This window comes from Sus scrofa, chromosome X (genome assembly GCF_000003025.6).
Source record: "Sus scrofa isolate TJ Tabasco breed Duroc chromosome X, Sscrofa11.1, whole genome shotgun sequence".
NCBI lineage: Eukaryota > Metazoa > Chordata > Mammalia > Artiodactyla > Suidae > Sus > Sus scrofa.
The window spans coordinates 79,347,217-79,367,658 of NC_010461.5; the positions used below are offsets into that span (position 1 = coordinate 79,347,217).

The 20,442-nt window shown below is 36.6% G+C and overlaps 1 protein-coding gene across 4 annotated transcripts in view; it reads left to right on the forward strand.

Moving 5' to 3' along the window:
• Positions 1–20,442, forward strand: part of DIAPH2 (diaphanous related formin 2) — a 918,057-nt gene that overhangs the window by 744,832 nt on the left and 152,783 nt on the right. For all 4 annotated transcript variants that reach the window (XR_002340795.1, XM_021080479.1, XM_021080480.1 and 1 more), the window contains one exon: positions 18,775–18,870. Coding sequence is in view for 3 of the 4 variants with exons in the window: in XM_021080479.1 (XP_020936138.1) it covers positions 18,775–18,870 (96 nt within the window). In the remaining variant the exon portion in view is untranslated. The remainder of the gene's footprint in view (positions 1–18,774; positions 18,871–20,442) is intronic.

The window sequence follows — 20,442 nt, forward strand, 5'->3', positions numbered from 1 at the left end:
AAGTTAATGTAGCCTCTAAAGAAGTGACTTAACCATGGGGAAATTCTTCTTTGATATGATTTTATGAATGTTAAAGAAAGTAGCATGCAGAAATTATCAGTAGTCAGTACTCCATCATTTCGAAGACCTTATAATCTTTTTTCAAATATTAATAAAAATGTGTGAAAAATGGACAATCAAGATAGTTTGTTATATTACAAATGGGTTTTATTTTACCAGCATCAGATGCATGATTTGTGGGGCCCACTGCAAAATGAAACCGTGGGCCTCTTGTTCAAAGACAACTAAAAATTTCAAGATGGCAGCAGCAAAGCAGTAAACCAAGTGTGGTGCCCTTCTGAGCATGAGGCCCTATGTGACTGCATGGGTCACATGCCCGGGAAGCCATGTATTTTGTCTAAGTATACATGAATGGAAGAAATAAAATCTGAACACCTTTGTTCATGGAACAAAATGAGCATTTTACCTTGAATAAAAGTGAAAATCTTTTAACAAGAATCCACTTCTTTAAAAAAAAAAAACCTCTTCCTGCAAGTGACCTCTTTTATTTATTTCATAATGTCTGTTCTTTCCCCATCAATTCCAGCCTGATCTCTGTAGCAAATAAAAGAGGGAGCTTTTCCCATGAGAACTTCTGTCAAGAAACAATCTTCCACGGCCCTCTTCTGATATATTAAGAAATAGTTCTCACCTCTCTTAAAGTAGGTTTGAACATTTTTCTCTGATGAATACTTTACATACTCTGAGCAAACAGCTTCAGATTTCTCATGTATTTTTCCAAAGAAATTCCTATTTCTTTTTTTTTTTTAATCTCTGGTGGCTCAAGGTATCGTATCTACAGATAGTTGACACCACGTTCTCCATAAGTAATGTAATAAGACTTATAGGATTTCATTCTGCAGCATTGTCTTTGAGTCTTTTTGCACTTAGAATAATATCCTTCCTTTGAATTTGTTTTCTTTGATTTGGTTTTCATAAAACATTAAGATGCTCTCTAGATTATCCAGGCCAGTTCCCTGCCTCAAGGTATACCCGTATGTAACTCTGTAAGACAAATGGTTAGACAGCATGTTTCTAAATGTCCCAGGAGAAGGAAAGTGTAATAACACCAATAATCCTTATATAGTGAGGGATGTCCAGGGAGACATCAATGCACTTATATTCCTCGCAAGTGATTGTTCCTGAATGCAATCATTATTCTTTTCTTTTTATTGAAATTATTTGATATGTCTTATTTCTTTACTTCAGGCAAAATGCTTTCTTTCCAAACCTAACCTTAATTATTCTTTTGGAGGAAAAAGAAAACAGACCCTTCTTACCAGTATATACCACCATGTAAAACTCTTGAAAGCTTTGTCATCACATTCGTCCATTTGTCAGCCGTTTTTGATATGTAGACATATCCTGGTTAATCATTACTCTTGTGTATGTTTCTTTCTTTTTAATGAAAAACTGTTGAATTATTCAGTTTTTCTTAAAAGTTCAATGATTTTTATATTTCAGATGCTCTTTAGTATTCAATATATTCACAGCATGCTCAGAGTTTCCCTCACTGGTCCACTGGCTCTAATATTTATTAGAATAATTTTATTTATCATATGTTTGTGTCATATTGGAAATGTTAGGAGAAAAAAATTGAATTTTGAATGTGAAAGGTCCTTTCTTCTTTTATCAAAAGGAAAAAATGCATTCTCTGACATTAATAAAAGTCATGCTGGTGTTCTCTTACAAGAAACTCACTAAAATGACAAAGAGCATGAAAATTGTAATTAGATGTTTGGTTGAACTGGGTTGGTTGTTTTGTTTTCCTATCTGATAAATTCTAATACACAGAAATAAAATCATAATTAATAAGAAAGTGCAAACATGGCAGATATATTGGCATTCTATGTAATATTGAAGCAATTGTCATTATTCCGTGTGATTACTATAGAAAAAGAAGATATTTGACTTTTTTTGGCAAATATTGCTGAATTTTTCTCTGAAAAGAATACTGTAATGAGTGGATTTATTTTTTCAATTCTCAGTGAGGTACTGGCTGTATCAAGGTTTTGGCAAAACAAACATGCATTCTGTATCTCTAAGTATATTAACTAATCTATAAAGGCTTGACATTCATTAATGCTTGCTGAGGGAAAAAATGAGTTCTAGAGATTGTGTTTTGCTCAGTACTGCATAACTTACTTTCACAGCCCTACTTATGCTTTGATTTCTAAATCCCTCCCCAGTGAAATCATACCTCAAAAATGTTTCATTAAAATGACAAGATAATCTGCCTTCCATCCCTGTGCTGGAATAGGGGCAAGGGACAGAGTTCTGGGAGATCTTGTAAAACCATTCCTAAGCTTTAGGGAAAGAAATGCAAATTACTGACCTCAGTGAAAAATTGGCAACCTAGCCATCGTGAGTATAATAGCCCAGAGGACGTGCCAACTGTGTGTCAAGCCCTGGCTTGTCTTGATTTTGTACTGATGACTCATACAGAGTTAGAATGCAGAGGTTGGAGTTATGGAAAATAGGGACTATTAGAAAGATTTGCTTTTCAAATTCTGCATTTCAGAAAATACTTTAAAATGTTTTTTGTCATTGTCATGGCCACCTGCCTTGTATAATCTTCCCTCCTCCTTTTTGAAACCGTGTTTCAGAGAGTTGGTAATAGTTCAAATGACTTCATTATATCCCTAAATATTACTTTGAACCATATGAAACTGCTTCTGTTTGACTACTTTTTGGCCTATAAAAATGGCAACCTTGCATGGCTCAATCTAATAAGAAGATACACAGAAAGGTAATATTCGGCTATTAACCACTTTTTCTGGTGTATGAAACTCAGTCTGTCTTAGTTGCTCATTTACTGGCTAAGTTTGACATGTAGGAGAAATTTTGAGCAGACTTTTTTTTTTTTTTTTGCATTAAAAGAGAGATTTGAAATAGGAAAACCTGCTCCCTGGGAAAGAGGCCTTAATGAAACCACCTAATCAGTTGCTTGGTCTCCTGTGGTTACATTTCTTCTGTCTGCATTGTATTTCTTCAGACTAAGTGCCATGTGGTTGGTTAACTTATCATTTTCTTTATTATTGTTCCAAATGAATATGCCCTGGTCATTCTAATGAGATTAAACGACATTGTCATATCTTGGATGGAGCTGGATGTTGACAAGGTTTCCTTAGCCACCAATTTCCAAATCACCTCTTCAGTGAGAATGATTAATCTATCCAGGACATGTTGACTTGTCTAGATTTGACTCTGAGGTAGAAGTGACCTCTTCCTCACTTTACTCCCCAATTCAGGATGCACCTTAAAATAGCTTTCTCTAGACTGGATAGAAAGATTTCAGCAGTGAATAGGTTCTCTAAATGTATTTCTTCTTTGTTCAAGACAGTGCTAATGTGAGTACTTACTTACTAAAACAAATAGAACTCCATTTTTAAAGCCTCACAAGGCAGGTAATTGGTTTAAAGAAACTGTGGTACATGTTTTCCTCTTCCTTTTCCTGAAGTAGAAAATCCTAGTTTTCTTGACGACCCAGGATTCTCTATGTCATAAGAGCATAAGTTGTGTATTCCTTCTAAAGGATGGGAATAAATTTCCCTTATACTAAACATCACCAACTGCCACCAAAATGCTGAGTGAAAAATTGTCCTTATTTCTTTGTGGACTGCAATTCCACCCTCTTGATATAGGCTATAAATAGGAAATAAACAGTCTAATGAAATCAGATAGTATGCAAAGATTTCACTGATGAGTTTAGATAAACAAATCATAAAAATAATAAAATATTACTTGGTCCTAAATCTTTGCCAAGGAGTGTTTAGTAACTTCTTCACCTTCTACCCTTTTGGTGGTTACCACTTTTTAACCCCATCCTTGAAGAGTAACAGATATTTGTTTTTGATTTTTTTTTTTTTTTTTGGTCTTTTTGCCTTTTCTTGAGCCGCTCCCGTGGCATATGGAGGTTCCCAGGCCAGGGGGCTAATTGGAGCTGTAACTGCTGGTCTACGCCAGAACCACAGCAATGCGAGATCCAAGCCGCATCTGTGACCCACACCACAGCTCATGGCAATGGCAGATCCTTAACCCACTGAGCAAGGCCAGGGATCAAACCCGCAACCTCATGGTTCCTAGTCTGATTCGTTAACCACTGCACCACGATGGGAACTCCTGTTTTTGATTTTTTTTTTCACTTATACAAAAGAGGAGAAATACTTGAGTATTAAAAATTATTACCGTTGAGTGGACAAGCAAAATAAAGTCTTTTTAATATCCTTTTATTGAATAAAATCAGCAGTTCTTCCCTTTATAACATATTTGTCTGAGGTAATTTATCACTATCTGGGCTGTACAAAAATAATTTGCTTTTCCAAACTGTAGAATCTTAGCTTCTGCAAACACTTGAGCCATGCCCAAATTGTAATGTAAAAACTAGGGTGTTCTGTCAAATTATTGGTCAAAGAGCCAGAAATCTACAATATTTTTCTTTCAGTTCTTCAGATATATTATATATGAAACAAGTAGAGATTTTCAGATTATTTCAGTTTTATTCAGTTTTATCACCAAGACTCTTTATTAGCCAAAAATTCTCTTAATTTCCAAATTAGACTACACAGTGAAATAAATACATAACTGACCTATTTCTGGCAATACATCTTAGAAGGATGCCCTACAGTTGCCTGTTTTGTTCAGTGCTATCCTCTGAGTAAGTGCCCAGTGATCGTGTGTTGATAGCTTGGAAGAGTGAATTAAAAGCTAGATAAGGAATGTGCTGGGGTTCTGATTGAAGCAATGCTAATTAATCATGTCTAACTCCTCCCTGCTTTCCTCTCTGGAGGCGACTGTCCCAAGAAGAGACATGGTTGAAACACATTTGAAATTGCAAATCTTTCTACTCAATCCAAAGTAAGGAATTAAGTGCCTATTTGCAAATCTGTCTCTGAACAGAGCTCCATCCATTTCAGAAATATAGAAAAATATTTACAAACAGTAGCTAGGGTATGATGTAGTTACTTCATGAAATACATATATTTTGAATCTAAATGTAAAATCAAAGAAATGTAGAGGTGAAATAGATACACCCAAATAAAGCACTTTTGAAGTTAAGCTCCAAGGAATGACAACCTTTAAATGCCAGTATTTTCTCCGGTTTTACCAGCTTTCAGTGGGTTCTTTAAGCATAATTATCATCTATGACTTTATTTTAAGAGAACTACGTAATGTTCAGAAATTGACATAATTATGTCTCTGAGGTATTGGTGCCTAATTTTGTAATTTTATGCCATTTTCTACTAAGATTGACTCCCATGTAATTCAATGGCATCCATATTATTTACTCAGTAATCTGTAATTATAGACTTCCTCTAATGAAGCACCCTATGCTTTACTGCCCTGTGTTCTTAGGAGCCCTGTGGGTTTCAATTTTAGAAAATTTGAACTTGGAAGAGCTATTTTTTGCCCAGATGAACGTTATAAAGTAATGAAGAGGTTAAGCACTGTTGCCTTGATTGTTTGAAACACAAAAAAGGCAATAACGCCAAATATACAATTACCATATTACTTTTAATATGTCTTCTTTTTTTAATTTAAAGGTTGAATTCAATTAAATGGTAGTAGCAGTATGTTAAATTTACTATGAGTATGTGCCTTAGGGAGTTATTTATTTATTTATTTTGAAATTAAGTTTTTTTTTCTATTGGAAACCAACTTCCTTTTATTTAGTAAAGCATATAATTAAGGTCTATCTGAATTTTAATTATTTAATAGAGCAGGATATTGTTAATATGTATTTGTATAAATTGCCTAAAATTATCTGGATTTAGGCTATTTATGTTTCCAAAACACTCACTCTAGGAATTTGACCCCTTGAATAGATCTGGTGAGCTAAAGTATATTCACTTAATTATCTTTCCAAAAGCTATATTTTAACTTGAAAGTATAAAGTATCTGTCTTTTGTGGGTTTTTTTTTTCTTTATTTAGAATTCACACTAATCTTTTCTTTCTTAAATTAGGTACATGCTAGAAGACATACAGGTGTGAACACTGTAGAAATAATAGAGGTAGCCTGCTGATGTGGTTGGAGCAGCCAAAGAAAAATCTGGAAATAATCAGTGAGACTAGGGGAGTTTGGATTAGATCTGATGAGCATTGAATCTTGGAAGAGAGGATAATGTGATTATTGTAGTTTAGTGAGAGGAGAGACTAGAGACAAAATTCACCAAGTTATTTCATGTAGCAGTAATCCAGGTTAAGGGATAAGTGTTAGACTTGGGGAGGAGACTCTGTATTGCCTGTGAAGATGTGGTATAGCTTAGTCACTATTTGACTTTGGAGACCATTCCAAGGTTCTAAGCCTTAGGGGATAATCAAAAATGAGAAAATTGGGATAAGTAGTCATTAGGGGTATGATTAGGTGGGAAAATCTGTGAATGATTCAATCAGCCTGAGACACATTGAGTCTGAGCTGACAGGAAATTCTATAAATAACATTGTTTGGGACTAGCTGATGATTGAGGCTGGAAATGGGAATGAAAGTAAATAGCAGGGTTGTGAATTAAGACATCTCTATCACAGGAGGGAACCAGAAACCTTGAAACTGAGATCACTTCCCAGAGTCTGAGAAAGAAAGGTCACAGACTGTCCAATGACACTTTGTTCTGCTTTCTAAATAATTTTTCAGCAAGTTGTTTCAATTCCATCAGGAGAGAGGAATGAGATTGCTAGAAGTACAAATCCATTCTAGTTGATTGAGAAAGAATCCCACCGTGCTCTGAGTCAGGCTGGCTCTCTCCTGGAGCAGATTATTGAATTCCTCTTAAGGAATTATTCAGGGATTTAGATCAGAGCTTAAAGGTAAATCCTTCCCTCTCCCATTTTGAAACATCAATGTAAGTTACACTATTGAGTTATGACAATGCATATCAGAAGTGCATACCTTCAGCTCCTTTGCTGAGGCAAGTGGCAATAGGCAGCATCTTAAGCAATGCTGACCAGGCTTTGTGCCATGCAATCCTCCCCTACCTTCAAAATTGGCCAGAGCTTGATTCTTGACCCAAGGACAGCCATCTGTAGCCTTGTCTATTTCATAAGAAAGAGCCTGTCATGAACATTCTTCCCAAAAGACTGGTCTGTACTGGTTGAATCAAGTCAATTCTTTTTCTTGGGGAGTTTGGACTCAAAGACACAAAGACAGAGAATTAGTTTGAAAGTGGCAGAAGAGAAAATAAGAACAAACATTAAGAGTAGGTATACATGGTAAGTGAGAATGGACATCAAGATAACTGAAGTAATAACATGAATGGGTGACTAGAGCTGTTGTAGCTGTAGGATTAGAATCATGATTGTGTCTTGAATGGTGTTTGAGTTCTTTGTGAGTCACACAGACTATATTGCTGCTATAGCATGTTTCCTAGTCCTTTTCTATTTCTGTATACATCGGTACGCTAAATCCCCACTTCTGTCTCTTGCAAACTATCTAACATGTTCATCAAGAGAATAATGACATTCTCTTCTTTCCATTTTATTCCTCCCTGCCCCAACCCACTGGGATCAAGTTCTTCCATGAGAGAGGCTGGGGGAGTGAGTGGGCCAATAGATTATGCCACCCGTTCACCCCTTTGGGCACTTGGGTCCAAATGACTAACTAACGATGAGGGAAGGAAACACCCTGAAGCAAATGTAAGATTAATATTCAAATTACAACCAGAAAATTAGGGAATTTTCCCAAGATGCCATTAAGGGACATGAAAGGAAGGCTTGGAGTTCCCGTCGTGGCGCAATGGTTAACGAATCCGACTAGGAACCATGAGGTTGCGGGTTCGATCCCTGCCCTTGCTCAGGGGGTTAACGATCCGGCGTTGCCGTGAGCTGTGGTGTAGGTTGCAGACGCGGCTCGGATCCCGCGTTGCTGTGCCTCTGGCGTAGGCCGGTGGCTACAGCTCCGATTCAACCCCTAGCCTGGGAACCTCCATATGCCGCGGGAGCGGCCCAAGAAATAGCAACAATAACAACAACAACAACAAAAAGACAAAAAGACAAAAAAAAAAAAAAAAGAAAGGAAGGCTTGACATTGTATGTTTAGGAACAGTGGTGAAGAAAACAAAAAAAAAGCTTTTCATGTTGATACGTTTACTGAGTTGGGACTTTTCGATCAACTAGTTAGTTACACATGCCTTTTTTTTTTTCAAACTGCTTTTTGCTTTTTTTTTTTTTATAAAAGTGTATAACATCATCTTGTTAAAATAAGATATATGCTCCTCTATTTGAAAGGGGTAATTATAATAAGAACAATTCCATTTGAAGCAGTGTACATTCTCTAGCCATTCAAAAAAAAATGACATGATCAGAAACACACACACACATACAGGACTCCTTGGACTTTAAAAATAGATAACTAGCAGTTAAATTTCTGTATAAAAGTAGTGTGAAGTTGTCATTGCCTTTCTGGCTGGAGAGTCAACCCAATGTAGAATCTGGTAAACAAAAGAAGAAGAATTTAAAGGTGGGCCTAGCAACAGATGACTTGTCTACTTGTTTCCTGTACTCCAACAATCAGTAATTAAAAGTACCAGTTCCCTCATGTACAACACTTTATATCTGGTGGTGGACTCCCATTATTGCTGCGGTCTGTGACATTTGTTAAAACTGCCTGACTGCACTGTCGTAAGGGCCATTCTTGAAACCTTACCTCCATCCCTCCCTTAGCTGGTGCCTGCACTAGGCAAGGAGGAAAATACAGGTATGCATTTGACCTCCTGATGGTGCCTTGGAAGCTGAAAACTATCCCTTTTCTTCTCTCCCTCACTAGGGTTGTGTATTTCTTATGAAGACGGTTAGGCTCCCTGTATGGTATTATGTTCTGCTATAGCTGTCCAGTTGAAGTCCATAGATAAGAAGCTAAGTCTCCTGGAACGGAGCTGAATTCACTCCATGTGTCAGTCAGTGGCTGGTTCTTAGACAGGAAATCAAAACTCGGAAAGCACGTCTCCCATCGGCCTTTGAAAACACTCGCTTCTTTTTTGGTAACTCTTTTGGAACTAACTGGACTTCAAGGGCTCTTAAATATAAATCCATATAGAGGTATATTCATAATTGTTGCTTCATTAGTGATTCTGTCTCAGTCTTGATTTTGGCACTCTTCTGGAAGCATCTCAATTTCAAGTAGGCTGATATTGAACTCTCATGTTCTTTCCCACCTTCCACCCATGATGAGACCTCGTTTTACTGGCATGGAGGTTGCCAAGGTCCTTTAGCAGTTCAGAGGAAGATTGTGAGTTCCACTCGTATCTATACACAACACGATGTTGATGTTGACACTGTGTGCTCTAGAGCAGGTTTCAACAAAGTTTTTTGGTAAAGGGCCAGATAGTAAGTATTTGGGACTTCAAAGACCAAAAGGTCTGTGTCACAACTATTCAATTCTGCTGTTGTAGCTCGAAAGTAGCCATAGACCAATAACATCATCAATGAGCATGGCTATGTTCCAATAAAAGTTCCAGACTGAAATTTGAATTTGGGAAAATTTTAATGTAGCCTGAAAGAGTCTTCTTTTGATTTAAAAAAAAAAACAAACAAACACAAAACACTTACCATGTCAAAACCATTTTTATGTTGTAGGCTGGATTTGACCACTGGGATTATAGTTTGCGAACCCCTTCTCTAGACACATGCTCCGCAGATTCTAAGGCTGTTTCTGTCATCTCCCAACTCTGTGACCTTGAGCAAGTTACTTTACCTAAATATGCCACAGTTTTGTTATTTGAAAAATAGTCTGGTATGGAGCTCCAATGTAAATCTCTGAGAGCAGGGCCTACCATATAGTAAGCTCTCAATAAATGGCAAGTATTATTACTATTCTTACCTCTAAAAACATCTGTGTTTTATCTTTTCAGAATGTCACTGAGATTTACTTTGGTGGATGCTTTTGAATCAAGTAAAATTTATTCTTTTTCCAAGTTTGCTTTTGCTTAGTTCTCCCTTCACAGGTGTTCCGTGCCCTTAGTAAATGATTGATTCTGATAAGACACACAGAGTATTTCAAAGGTGTCTTTGAAATATTAATTATTTAAAACATTGAATGTGAGATATTTTACCAGAGGCATCAACAGTGGTTTTCTGGTAAGCATTAACGTTCAGGTTTATTGGATATTTGCTTATTTATAGAATGTGTAATTTTCTTCTCCCAATCTTCTAGCATATAGGTACGTGGGGAAAAAAAAATGAACAAGCATAAACATTACTTTTTTTACTACCATTTACTATCAAGCTGTTTTACCATAGGCAAGACAAAAGGTGCCTCTGGCCAAAAAAGTTCCTTCATTGAAACTACCAGGAGAAATCCATTCAGGAGTGTTAGCAGGCCCCCCTTCTTTTTTTAAGTGCAGATACATTAAAGAGTTAACTCACCAGTTTAGTTACCCTGACAGACTATTAGGTAGCACCAACCACGTTGCTATTTGGAAGAAAAATCATTTCATCCTTTACCATTCTCTGGAGTGGAATATCCATTTAGCTTGGGACCCCTAATACAATTATTTATCCCACGATAGAATGTATCCATAACATTAACCTTCAATTAAAATTGGTAAGGAAGAGTAGAATTCACTATGAAGTTTATCTGATTCTCATGATTTCCTTCCCTATAGGAAACTGTTCATTACCTGTTCTGGCAAGGAGATGAGATAACAGGATGAATGAACTCTCTAACCAGCATTTTCCCCTATAGTTTTAACTTTAATTGCTCTGAGATTAATTTTGCTTTTTGGTGCATACCACTGTGCAAGGCCTCAACCTGGGAGCATAATGTTTTTCTGTTTTGTTTTACAAATCTCCAACTACCGCATAATGTAATTACTACTCTGCCCCCTAGCTCATCCTGTGGTTTCTGGTAATTTCTTCTAAGCTCCTGTGTCCTCTTTTCCCTCTTGAAAGTTTTCTTCTTTTGAACAGGAGCATCTGCCTTCATTATCTTCTTTAGAACTTTCTACACTCTATTTATGCCCTCTTTTAATCTCTAGGGAATAATATCTTGATTTTCTTAAACACTTTTTATGGTGGTAAACAACTTCATAGACTATTATCTTAGTTACCATCTGTTGGTTTTCCAAGTCACCATTATCTCCATTCTTCACTCACTTCCAATTAAACTGCAAAGTAACGAAAAACCTCCCATCAGGTAGAGGCTTTCTAGATGCTTGTGAATGGCAATACAACTTGCTCAGGTTTTTGGCATGTCTTCCCTCTTATTGTGTTGAATTATAAGAGCCATTTGTCAGCCCCAGGGCTTCAGTTTTTTTTTTAGATCCCAGAGAAGGAATTTTGTTTCACTCCTTTTTGATAAGTGAGCAGTCTTCTAATTTTGTGTCATCTACAAATCCACATCTTGCTGCAGGGTCTTAATCTGGCCTATAAAAGATAGTGTGAAAAAGATTGAATCTAATACAGATTTTTCCTGCATTCCACTTATCACTGCCTTCTTATGCTGTCAGCTTCCATTTACCACCGCTTATGACCTTGCTCATCAAACCAGTTTTACTGTTCTAGTCAGTCTTGTACGAAGAATGCCAAAATTGACCATCTAACTTTGCCCAGGATTATGTGCAAAAAGTTTGTCACTGCAAATTCAGTTGTCTTCTTTGTAGAATTTCTCACCCACTCCGGTCTATTTTGCATAATACTGTGAGGCTGATCTTAAATGTCACCTTTCTCACATCATTATCTTGCTGAAGATCTACCAATGGCACTTTAGAGGCCCTTTCAACACATACAGACTTCTTACTTTGATATCCTAGGCCCTTTAGAACTTCGCTCTGATGTTGCTCTCCTCATGGTTTATCATGGACACCATGCATATTAGATTTCAGGTAGCTACACTGATTCAAAACCACTTTCACACACTTTATTCTCTTAACATTATACGATATGAATAGGCAAAACTCATATATGGTTATAGAAATCAGCAGAAGTTACCTCTGAGTGGTGGGGACAAGAGGGAACTCTCTAGGGGTGATGAAAACATTCACTATCTTCATTGTGGTGGTGATCATTAAAATTCATCACACTGTACACATGATATGTGCATTATAATATTTGTAAAGTCATATACACACATATACAGGGTGAACAAGTAAGCTTATATGTGTATACGAGGATAGTAAATCTAGATTTTTGTCTCTTTAAACCAGTCATTATTCAACCTTTTAAATATAATTTTTTTTCAGAGTCTTAAGCCCTAATTCTTCCATGAGTCTTTTCCAACTCTTCAAGCCCACAGAGAACATAATTTTATTTTTTAAAAATTATTGAGTTTACTTAAGCATTAGTTCACATGGTAGGCTCCTACCCTCATTAATAAACCTTTTGCTTTTTTTGGGTCACTTTATTGACTATCAAGTCATTATTATTGGTTGATGGTAACATCTCTAAGGAATAGATCAACTTTTCCAGAAAGCCTTAATTATATATGAGAATTCAAGGAGCCGATCGCAGTGAATATAGAAGCCAACATGCCCAGGTTGTTAGGATCTTAGGAAATTATTTTTATAGTGTTGGCTTTATTTTAGCCACTTTTGAAGAATAATAAACTAGAATTGGGTCTTAGTTAAGGGAAAGTCCAAGGTACTAGGTGTTAGGTTCCTAGAAGAATAAGGGGTGTGCTAATTAATAATATTTGATAAAAAGGAAGATCTCAGAGTATTTTCAAAAACTGTGAAAGGTCAGAGCTTTTATTCTACTTGCATGCTAACAAGTCAACCTGCGACAGTTTCAGGGATGCTACCAGAAGACACAAGATTCCTAGTTCAGAAACAAAGAACTTTATTCATAGCACAGTGAGCAGTGTGAGCTTCATGTTCAGATTGCTTTCCCTTGTCTTCCCACTCCCACAGGGTGATACTAAAGTGGGCCCAGGTGGATGTTGCACACTGGGTTTATGTCACAGGTGAGAAACCCACACTTAGCGAACCCACATGTTTTATAATGGACAGAAAGTAAACCTGTCTGATATCTGTCCTAGAGGGAGATAGAATCTGTCTTCATTTTAGGACTTCTTTGGGGGGTTTGGGGCACCCCACGGCACATGGAGTTCCCAGGCCAGGGATCAGGTGTGAGACAATCTGATCAGATTCAGAGCGGCTATCTTGACACACTGTGTGTGCTGGGGATTGAACCTGTGTCCTGGCACTGCAGAGACACCACCGATTCCATTGCACCACAACAGAAATCCTGATATAATCTGTCTTCAGAGTAAACAAACATACCCACTGCTCTGATAGGAGACATTGTGTCTTCAAGGCTGTTCACTATAAAAATATCCTTGAAAATATAGTCCAGAATAAAAGTCATCAATGCCTGTGCCCACAAAATGTACGGAAATGTGAGAAACCCGTTGAAATTTCCTCGAAATAAGTTCATGCCAGCCATTGGGGAATAGTCTTGCCTACACATGTAGTAGAGATCATTAATTTACCTAGTGCTAATTTTTATCTGTGATATCTCCAAACTCTTCTGGGGAAATTAAGTCTACACAACACAGGTAAGCATTGATGCTGAAAATTGAAATCAGTGGGCATTCAACATCTACTGAATGACCAACACTGTTGGAAACATGAAATAGAAGATACAACCAGTGCCTCTCATTTTACCCAAAGATAAGTAGCTCACAGCCCTCCTAGCTCCTTAATACTGTCTGTGATCTAATTTCAAGGTGAAAGATTAGAAAGTTGCCTCTGAGTTGTTATTTCTCAGATATTCTCGTATATTACCATTTTAGTGGCTAAAAAGCATTACCAAATGTCTCCTTGATATTCTTTCACTCAGTAAAATAGGTATTGTAAGTTGTAAGAAAATGCATTTTTCTATGTAATTCAATAAAGCTCTTTTCCTTTTCAGTGGAAAAAAAAAATGTAAAAGATTTTTTTCCCTGAGTCTGATCTCACAGACCAAAAAATTAAAAAATCAAAACTGTTACTCACTACTAATCACATGTAAATGAGAATGAATGGTTCTGTGACTGTGGAAATTCTCAATGAACTGTCAGCCTCACATACAATTCAATCACTGACCAAATTTCACTGAAATTTATTTAAAATAAAGGGTAATTTTTTTTTTTGTCTTCTTGCATTTTTCTAGGGCTGCTTCCCACAGCATATGGAGGTTCCCAGGCTAGGGATCTAATCGGAGCTGTAGCCGCTGGCCTACGCCAGAGCCACAGCAACACGGGATCCGAGCCATGTCTGCCACCTACACCACAGCTCATGGCAATGCTGGATCCTTAACCCACTGAGCAAAGCCTGGGATTGAACCCACAACCTCATGGTTTCTAGTCGGATTTGTTAACCACTGCAACACGACGGGAACTCCAATAAAGGGTAACTTTTGAATGATGATGTTGGCTTTCCTTTTGCTTTAGGAATACCAACTGAAATATAAATCTATAATATATTCATAAATCAATTCCTTAGAGTTGAAAATTTCATAAAAATCTCTCCCTTTGAAAGTTATCATGAAGGAAATGAAAAGATAATGGTAGTGTGTTAGACTGAAGCTTATATTTCTTTTCCTAAATGTATTAGTGATGTTTATAAAGACCTGTGCTTTGGGGGTTTTTTTGCTTTGTTTTTATTTTTTTTTAAAGAACCATCTATCATATGCCTTTTCAGCAGGAGCAATATCACCCCCGAGGGAATGAATATTGGTTTTTGGAGAGGTGGGTGGAGAAAATTCTTAAGATATTACAATGGTTTGTGACCTTCCAAAGGGCCATAATACATGAATAGATATGTAATTATATCTGTGATACTGAATTTAGACGTGATACTGAATTTAGTCATGGTGGTGATTAGGAAAAATATGTAACAGGGCTCTTTTTGGGGAAGAGTGAATGATAATTGCAAAAAAAAAGTCGAGAAAGAGTGATCTGGCATAATATTTTGGTAAGTGTTGTCAGGTGTCAACAACTAAATTAAGCAAAGGGATTTATTTTTAATTCCTCTTTATGTGTCATATTTGTTCTTTCCATTTTTTTAGTCAATAAACTAAAATATAATAGCATTTAAGAATTTTAATGAGATGGCATCCATAATGTCATTATGTTAAAAATTTTTTTCATGTTTGTCTATTATAAATCATAAATGCATACTGTGGTATTTTGTTCTGTTCATTCGTATACATATCTTCATCTTTCTGCAGCCTTTATAATGACTATTTTTATAAGGATACATGAAATTAAGTTTTACTGCAATTCTCTTCTGCTCGTACTTCTGTATCTCAAAAAAAATCCTTCCATATCTTCTTGGCAATTCTTTCTCTCCTGACTGCCTATTATAAACTAGGATCCTCAGGAACCTTCTTCGCATACATTATCTCCAGGTAATCTCACCCATCTTCCAGTGGTACTCTGATATTTAGCTTCAGCCCAGATTTCACTCCTGGGTTCTAGATTCATATTTCCAACTTCTTATTGGATTTTTCTACTCAGATATTCCTCAAAAAATAATTTTTTTCAAACCTGCTTATCCTTTGTCCTCTTGATTCTTTCTCTCCCCCTTGATCTCATCCTCCCAGCCAGGTCCTATTAACTTTATTAATACTATTAATACCTTTAAAATATCCTTCCTCTCTATTCATTCTGCTAATTTGTTTAGTCCTTTATCTCTTAGTAGACAGTTATACTACACTCCTAAACATCTCTCTGCCTTCTGTCATGCCATCCTCTGAGTCATTCTCCACAGTGCTTTCTAAAGTATAAATCTGATCAAGTCACTTCCTATGTTACTTATGGCTGTGCTGCCCAGTATGGTAGCCGTGAGCCACATATACCTACTGAGTGCTTGAAATGTAGCTAATCTGAAGTGAAATGTACTGAAATAAAAGCATATTAGATTTTGGAGACTTGGTCTGATAAAAGACTGCAAAATATATAATTTTTTGCATGTATCGAATATTAATATATGAAAATTCATTTCACCTATTTCTTTTATACTTTTAAATATGATAATAGAAAGCTTAAAATTATTCATATGGCTCACATTTGTGGCCTGCATTGTATATCTGTTGGAGAGTGCTGGCTTTATAGGATAGTGCTCAAACACATGTCATAGTGTTTAAAACAAAACTCAGCTGAGTAAATTTTAAAGATCTAATTGACTTTATTCAGTGAATCATGAATTGGGCAGCATCTCATCTAGCAAATAGGCGCACCAAAGAGCTGTACAAAATGGAAGACTTTTCTAGGTAGAAGGAGAGGAGACAAGGAAGTTATTCTAACAAAGAGAGGATTGTTCAGGCAAAGTCACCTTTCTTTGTGGGACAGTGTGGGGGTGGGGAGGAGGTCTATCCAGTAGATTTCCTTACTAACTTGACCAGGAAATTGTATACTGAGTAGTTAAGAGAACATTCCTGAGAGGGGCTAAAACTGCAATTAGGCTAAGTATTAAGTCTCCATTTGCTGATGTGAGTCTTAGTACAAGTCATTCCATTTGTGTCTGTTTTCTCTTTTTTAATGATAGAATTACAGTGTTTCATCATCTGGCATCACATGCCTAGTCCATTTCATCTTCTCCTAGCTGTCATGCAAAGATCGATCTGGGTTCATACCTGGGCCTCTCTGCATGCCAGCTGAGTGAGCTAGATGCTTAAATTCTCAAGGTTTCAGAATCCTCAGCTAAAAAACAGATATTACCTGCTTCGATATGTCGTTGGGAGGATTAAAAGGTATTACTAATGTGCCTACTGCATAAAATTTAATTCTCTCAGATACATTCCAGCCTTGCCAAACTTTCTTCTGTTCCTCTTTTCTTTCTGTTACAAATAACAGGTGATGGTTCAGATGGTTTGCAGCCTTAATATTCCTGCAAGTTTACAATCCTCTCCCCCTGTTTAATCATTGAGGTTCTACTTTCTCTTTATTTTTCCCATTTCTATCAAATGTTATACCTGAGAACATCTGTTTTCTTTTATTTTTTCCTTTAAAATCTTGTCCTAGAATAAATGATTGTAGCGTTGAAAAAAATCTCAAGTCAAATGAAGAGCATAATCAAGAAAGATTTTACCTTATTCTTGTCCCATTATGAGAATTTTTTTTCCTCCGATCTCGTAACCCACCATCAATTCTTTAAACAAAGTAGGATTTCAGTTTAACTTTGTAATAACATCAGAAGCCATTTCTTCTCCCTCAATCCCCTCTTTTTCTTCCCTTTACCCTCCTGCTACAAATGTCCTCTACCCCATACCTACGCACTTAGCTACCACTCAGAGTAACCACATAGTGAGGGTCCTGTCAGTAAGGCCCATTGAGAGGAGAGCTGTTAACTCACTCTGGATTATCTACAGTGTAGTAGAGAGTTTCTGGCAATAGACACCTTGCTGCAACAAATCTTTTTTTTTTTCTTATTTTTTTAAAAGTTTTATTGAAGTATAGTTAATTTACAAGGCTGTGATAATTTCTTCTGTACAACGAAGTGATCCAGTCATACATATACACATATCCATTCTCTCTCAGATTCTTTTCCCACATAGATTATCACAGAATACTGGGTAGAGTTCTCTGTGCTACACAGCAGGTCCCCAATGGCCAATCATTCCATATACAAGTGTTCATATGCCAACCCCAAACTCCCAGTCCATCCCCCCTCTACGCACACACACCTGTCCCCTTTGATAACCATAAGTTTTTCAAAGTCTTTAAGTCTGTTTCTGCTCTGCACTTAAGTTCATTTTTATCCTTTTTTTTTTAGGTTCCATACATAGGTGATATCATGTGATGTTTGTCTTTCACTAACTTCACTTAGTATGATAGTTTCTAGGTCCATCCATGTTGCTACAAATGGCATTATTTCATTCTTTTTTATGGCTGAATAATATTCCATTGTATGTATGTACACACTTAGTTACCACTGAAATTAACCACCTAGTGAGGGTCCTTTTTCTCAGTGAGGCCCATTGAGAAGAGGACCATCAACTCACTCTGGGTTATCCACAATTTAGTAGAGAATTTCTGGCAGTAGGCACCTTGCTCTAACACATCTTAAAAGTGGTTTTGATGGCCAGGGTTTTCAAAAATAAGAGTAGCAGGAAATGTCTTATATACGTTTCCACTAGGATTTTCCATGAACATCTTTTGAGTAGTCCGCTCATAGAAAAAGTTTAGAAACACAACAGCATTCTAAAAAGGGTGATGAGACCCTGCTAATGTCTCTCAAATGTAAAATGTGGCCTTTCAGATGATGTGGTCACCTTTTCCTTCTACAATGTCAGCATTTCAAAATGGATAAAGGATATGGATTAGGTAGGAATTGAATGTAAATGTGTTTTGCAAATAGTGTCTTCTTAAGATAATGGCAGATGATGGTTGAATGCTGAAGGTCTTAATACAATCAGTATTTAACCTTGTGTAACTCTGCTTCATCAAATCACTCCCTGTGCATTGATTGCATTAAGCTGGGTCAGTGGTTTCTTGCTTAGGAATATCTTATAAGAATCTTAACAGGAAGGCCCCAGTAGCTGATCAGCTACTGTTTATTTGCATACTGAGCATGTCATCAATAATACAAAAGACAAGGTCTTTAAGTTGAAAGAACAGTGGGATTGGCATGAATTTTGCTTAATGGTGCGTAATAAGCAAAGTAGTCTGTGGTGCCAGAAAGTGACAGGATCCATTATGTTAAAACAGATATATGTCTTTAATTTAGGGGTATTATGTAAATCTGACAGGAGTTTTTCCTTTATTTTCCCGTAGTTTAACTTTAATTGCTCCAAGATTAATTCTGATTTCTCCCTTCCTCCAGAGGGTGATGAGACTGGCGTGATGGATAATCTTCTAGAAGCCCTGCAATCAGGTGCAGCATTCCGGGACCGCAGAAAGAGGATTCCAAGGAATCCAGGTAAAACCCATTCCTGCTCACATGGTATTATAAAATGTTAATGTTCAGAGCCAAGTACCAAAAAAGACCCAGAAAACCAAAACAAAGCCAGAAACTTTCCTTGTGAAGGTTTTTTGTTTTTTTTGTTTTGTTTTGTTTTGTTTTTTTTTGACAGTTCATCTCAGTTCACATGTGAAGTCTCAGCAGGCTTCTGTATCTACTTGATCACAAGTTTCAACTTGATAAAAGTAACTTCAAATAACTGTAGACTTGGCAAAAAATTTTAGAAACAAGGATTCCTGCTGTGTTTAATATTAAATATTTTTAGTTGTTTTATGAGCATGTGGTTTGGATAGGTGGTTTAAAAACCAGACATGTAATTAAATCATTCCAAGTAATTGGCCCTAAAGATGTCACGTTAGCTATTTACACGTAAGGAAACTGAGATAAAGCTCTTTCCAGAGGCCATTTTGACTTTGCAGTGCAGTTCGTTCTCCATTCTGTATGTTTCTAAAGAGAGGAGAGGCACAGGTAATCTAACATCCCCCAAAGTCCAAAAGCATTGGAACCCCTTTTTTGTATGTGTTTGATTAGTAACAAAGCCACACTATGAAAAATGATCTTATGAAAAAAACATAAAAGAAGGAAAACAACCTCCCTCACTCAAGTGGAACCAGAAATTGCTATATCTTTCCTTTTCATATTCTGTGGCCAAAGTAAATAATCACTCCTCTCAGAATAATCCAAGTAGGCTGCACTATCCACCTCTTCTATGGAAATTTTTGTATTTTCAGTTCATATCTTTCTTGAAGTAGGATAAATTAGGTGTGTTTGTTGTAAAAGTTTCCTTCATGGGCTGTAGAGCTATATGGAAAAGTAAATGAAAAAAGGAAAATTAATAGTAAATATGCAAACTCTACATAATTTAGATTAGTAAGATTTGCCTTGAATAACCTATAATTCAAAAATATTCTGTGTTTGGAATGGAAATGACCATATTTCATTAAAATGGAAATTGATTCCTCTTAAAACCATTGTACTCCAACAAACCAGTGAAAGAAATGGAGCCCAGGGCAGAATTGTCAGGAAAGCTTTTGGCAATGGTAAAATTCATGGCAGGAGACAATCAAAGATTCATCTTTTTCACATTGGAGTGAATCCTGATGGGTAGATTAGTCTGAAGGTTAGATTTGGTTGAGTGGAAGAAAGTGTTTTGGTTGGGGTATAAGACTGCTTTATGTGGATAAAGACATTGCAGATGGCCTACAGAAAAGTGGGAAGCTGGAGGAAAGAAAATTAACATATATATTTATATGTCCACACTAATTTTTTAAGGTGATGCTGCACGGCAGGTTGTTAGGAATACTACCAATCTCTAACAATGAGGCAGCCATTCCATCTGTCCTCAGTCTTTATTTGTAAAATGATAATGTTCTACTGCGCTCTCAGAGGCCCCTTTCTACCTTTTAAGGAAAGTAGAAACCTTCCCTGCTCTTTCTTGAACCATCAGAGCATTAGTAGTCAGTGAAAAGCAAAATGAAATAATGTTTCTATCAATTCAGTTCTCTGTTAAGCAACTGATAATTAAAACCA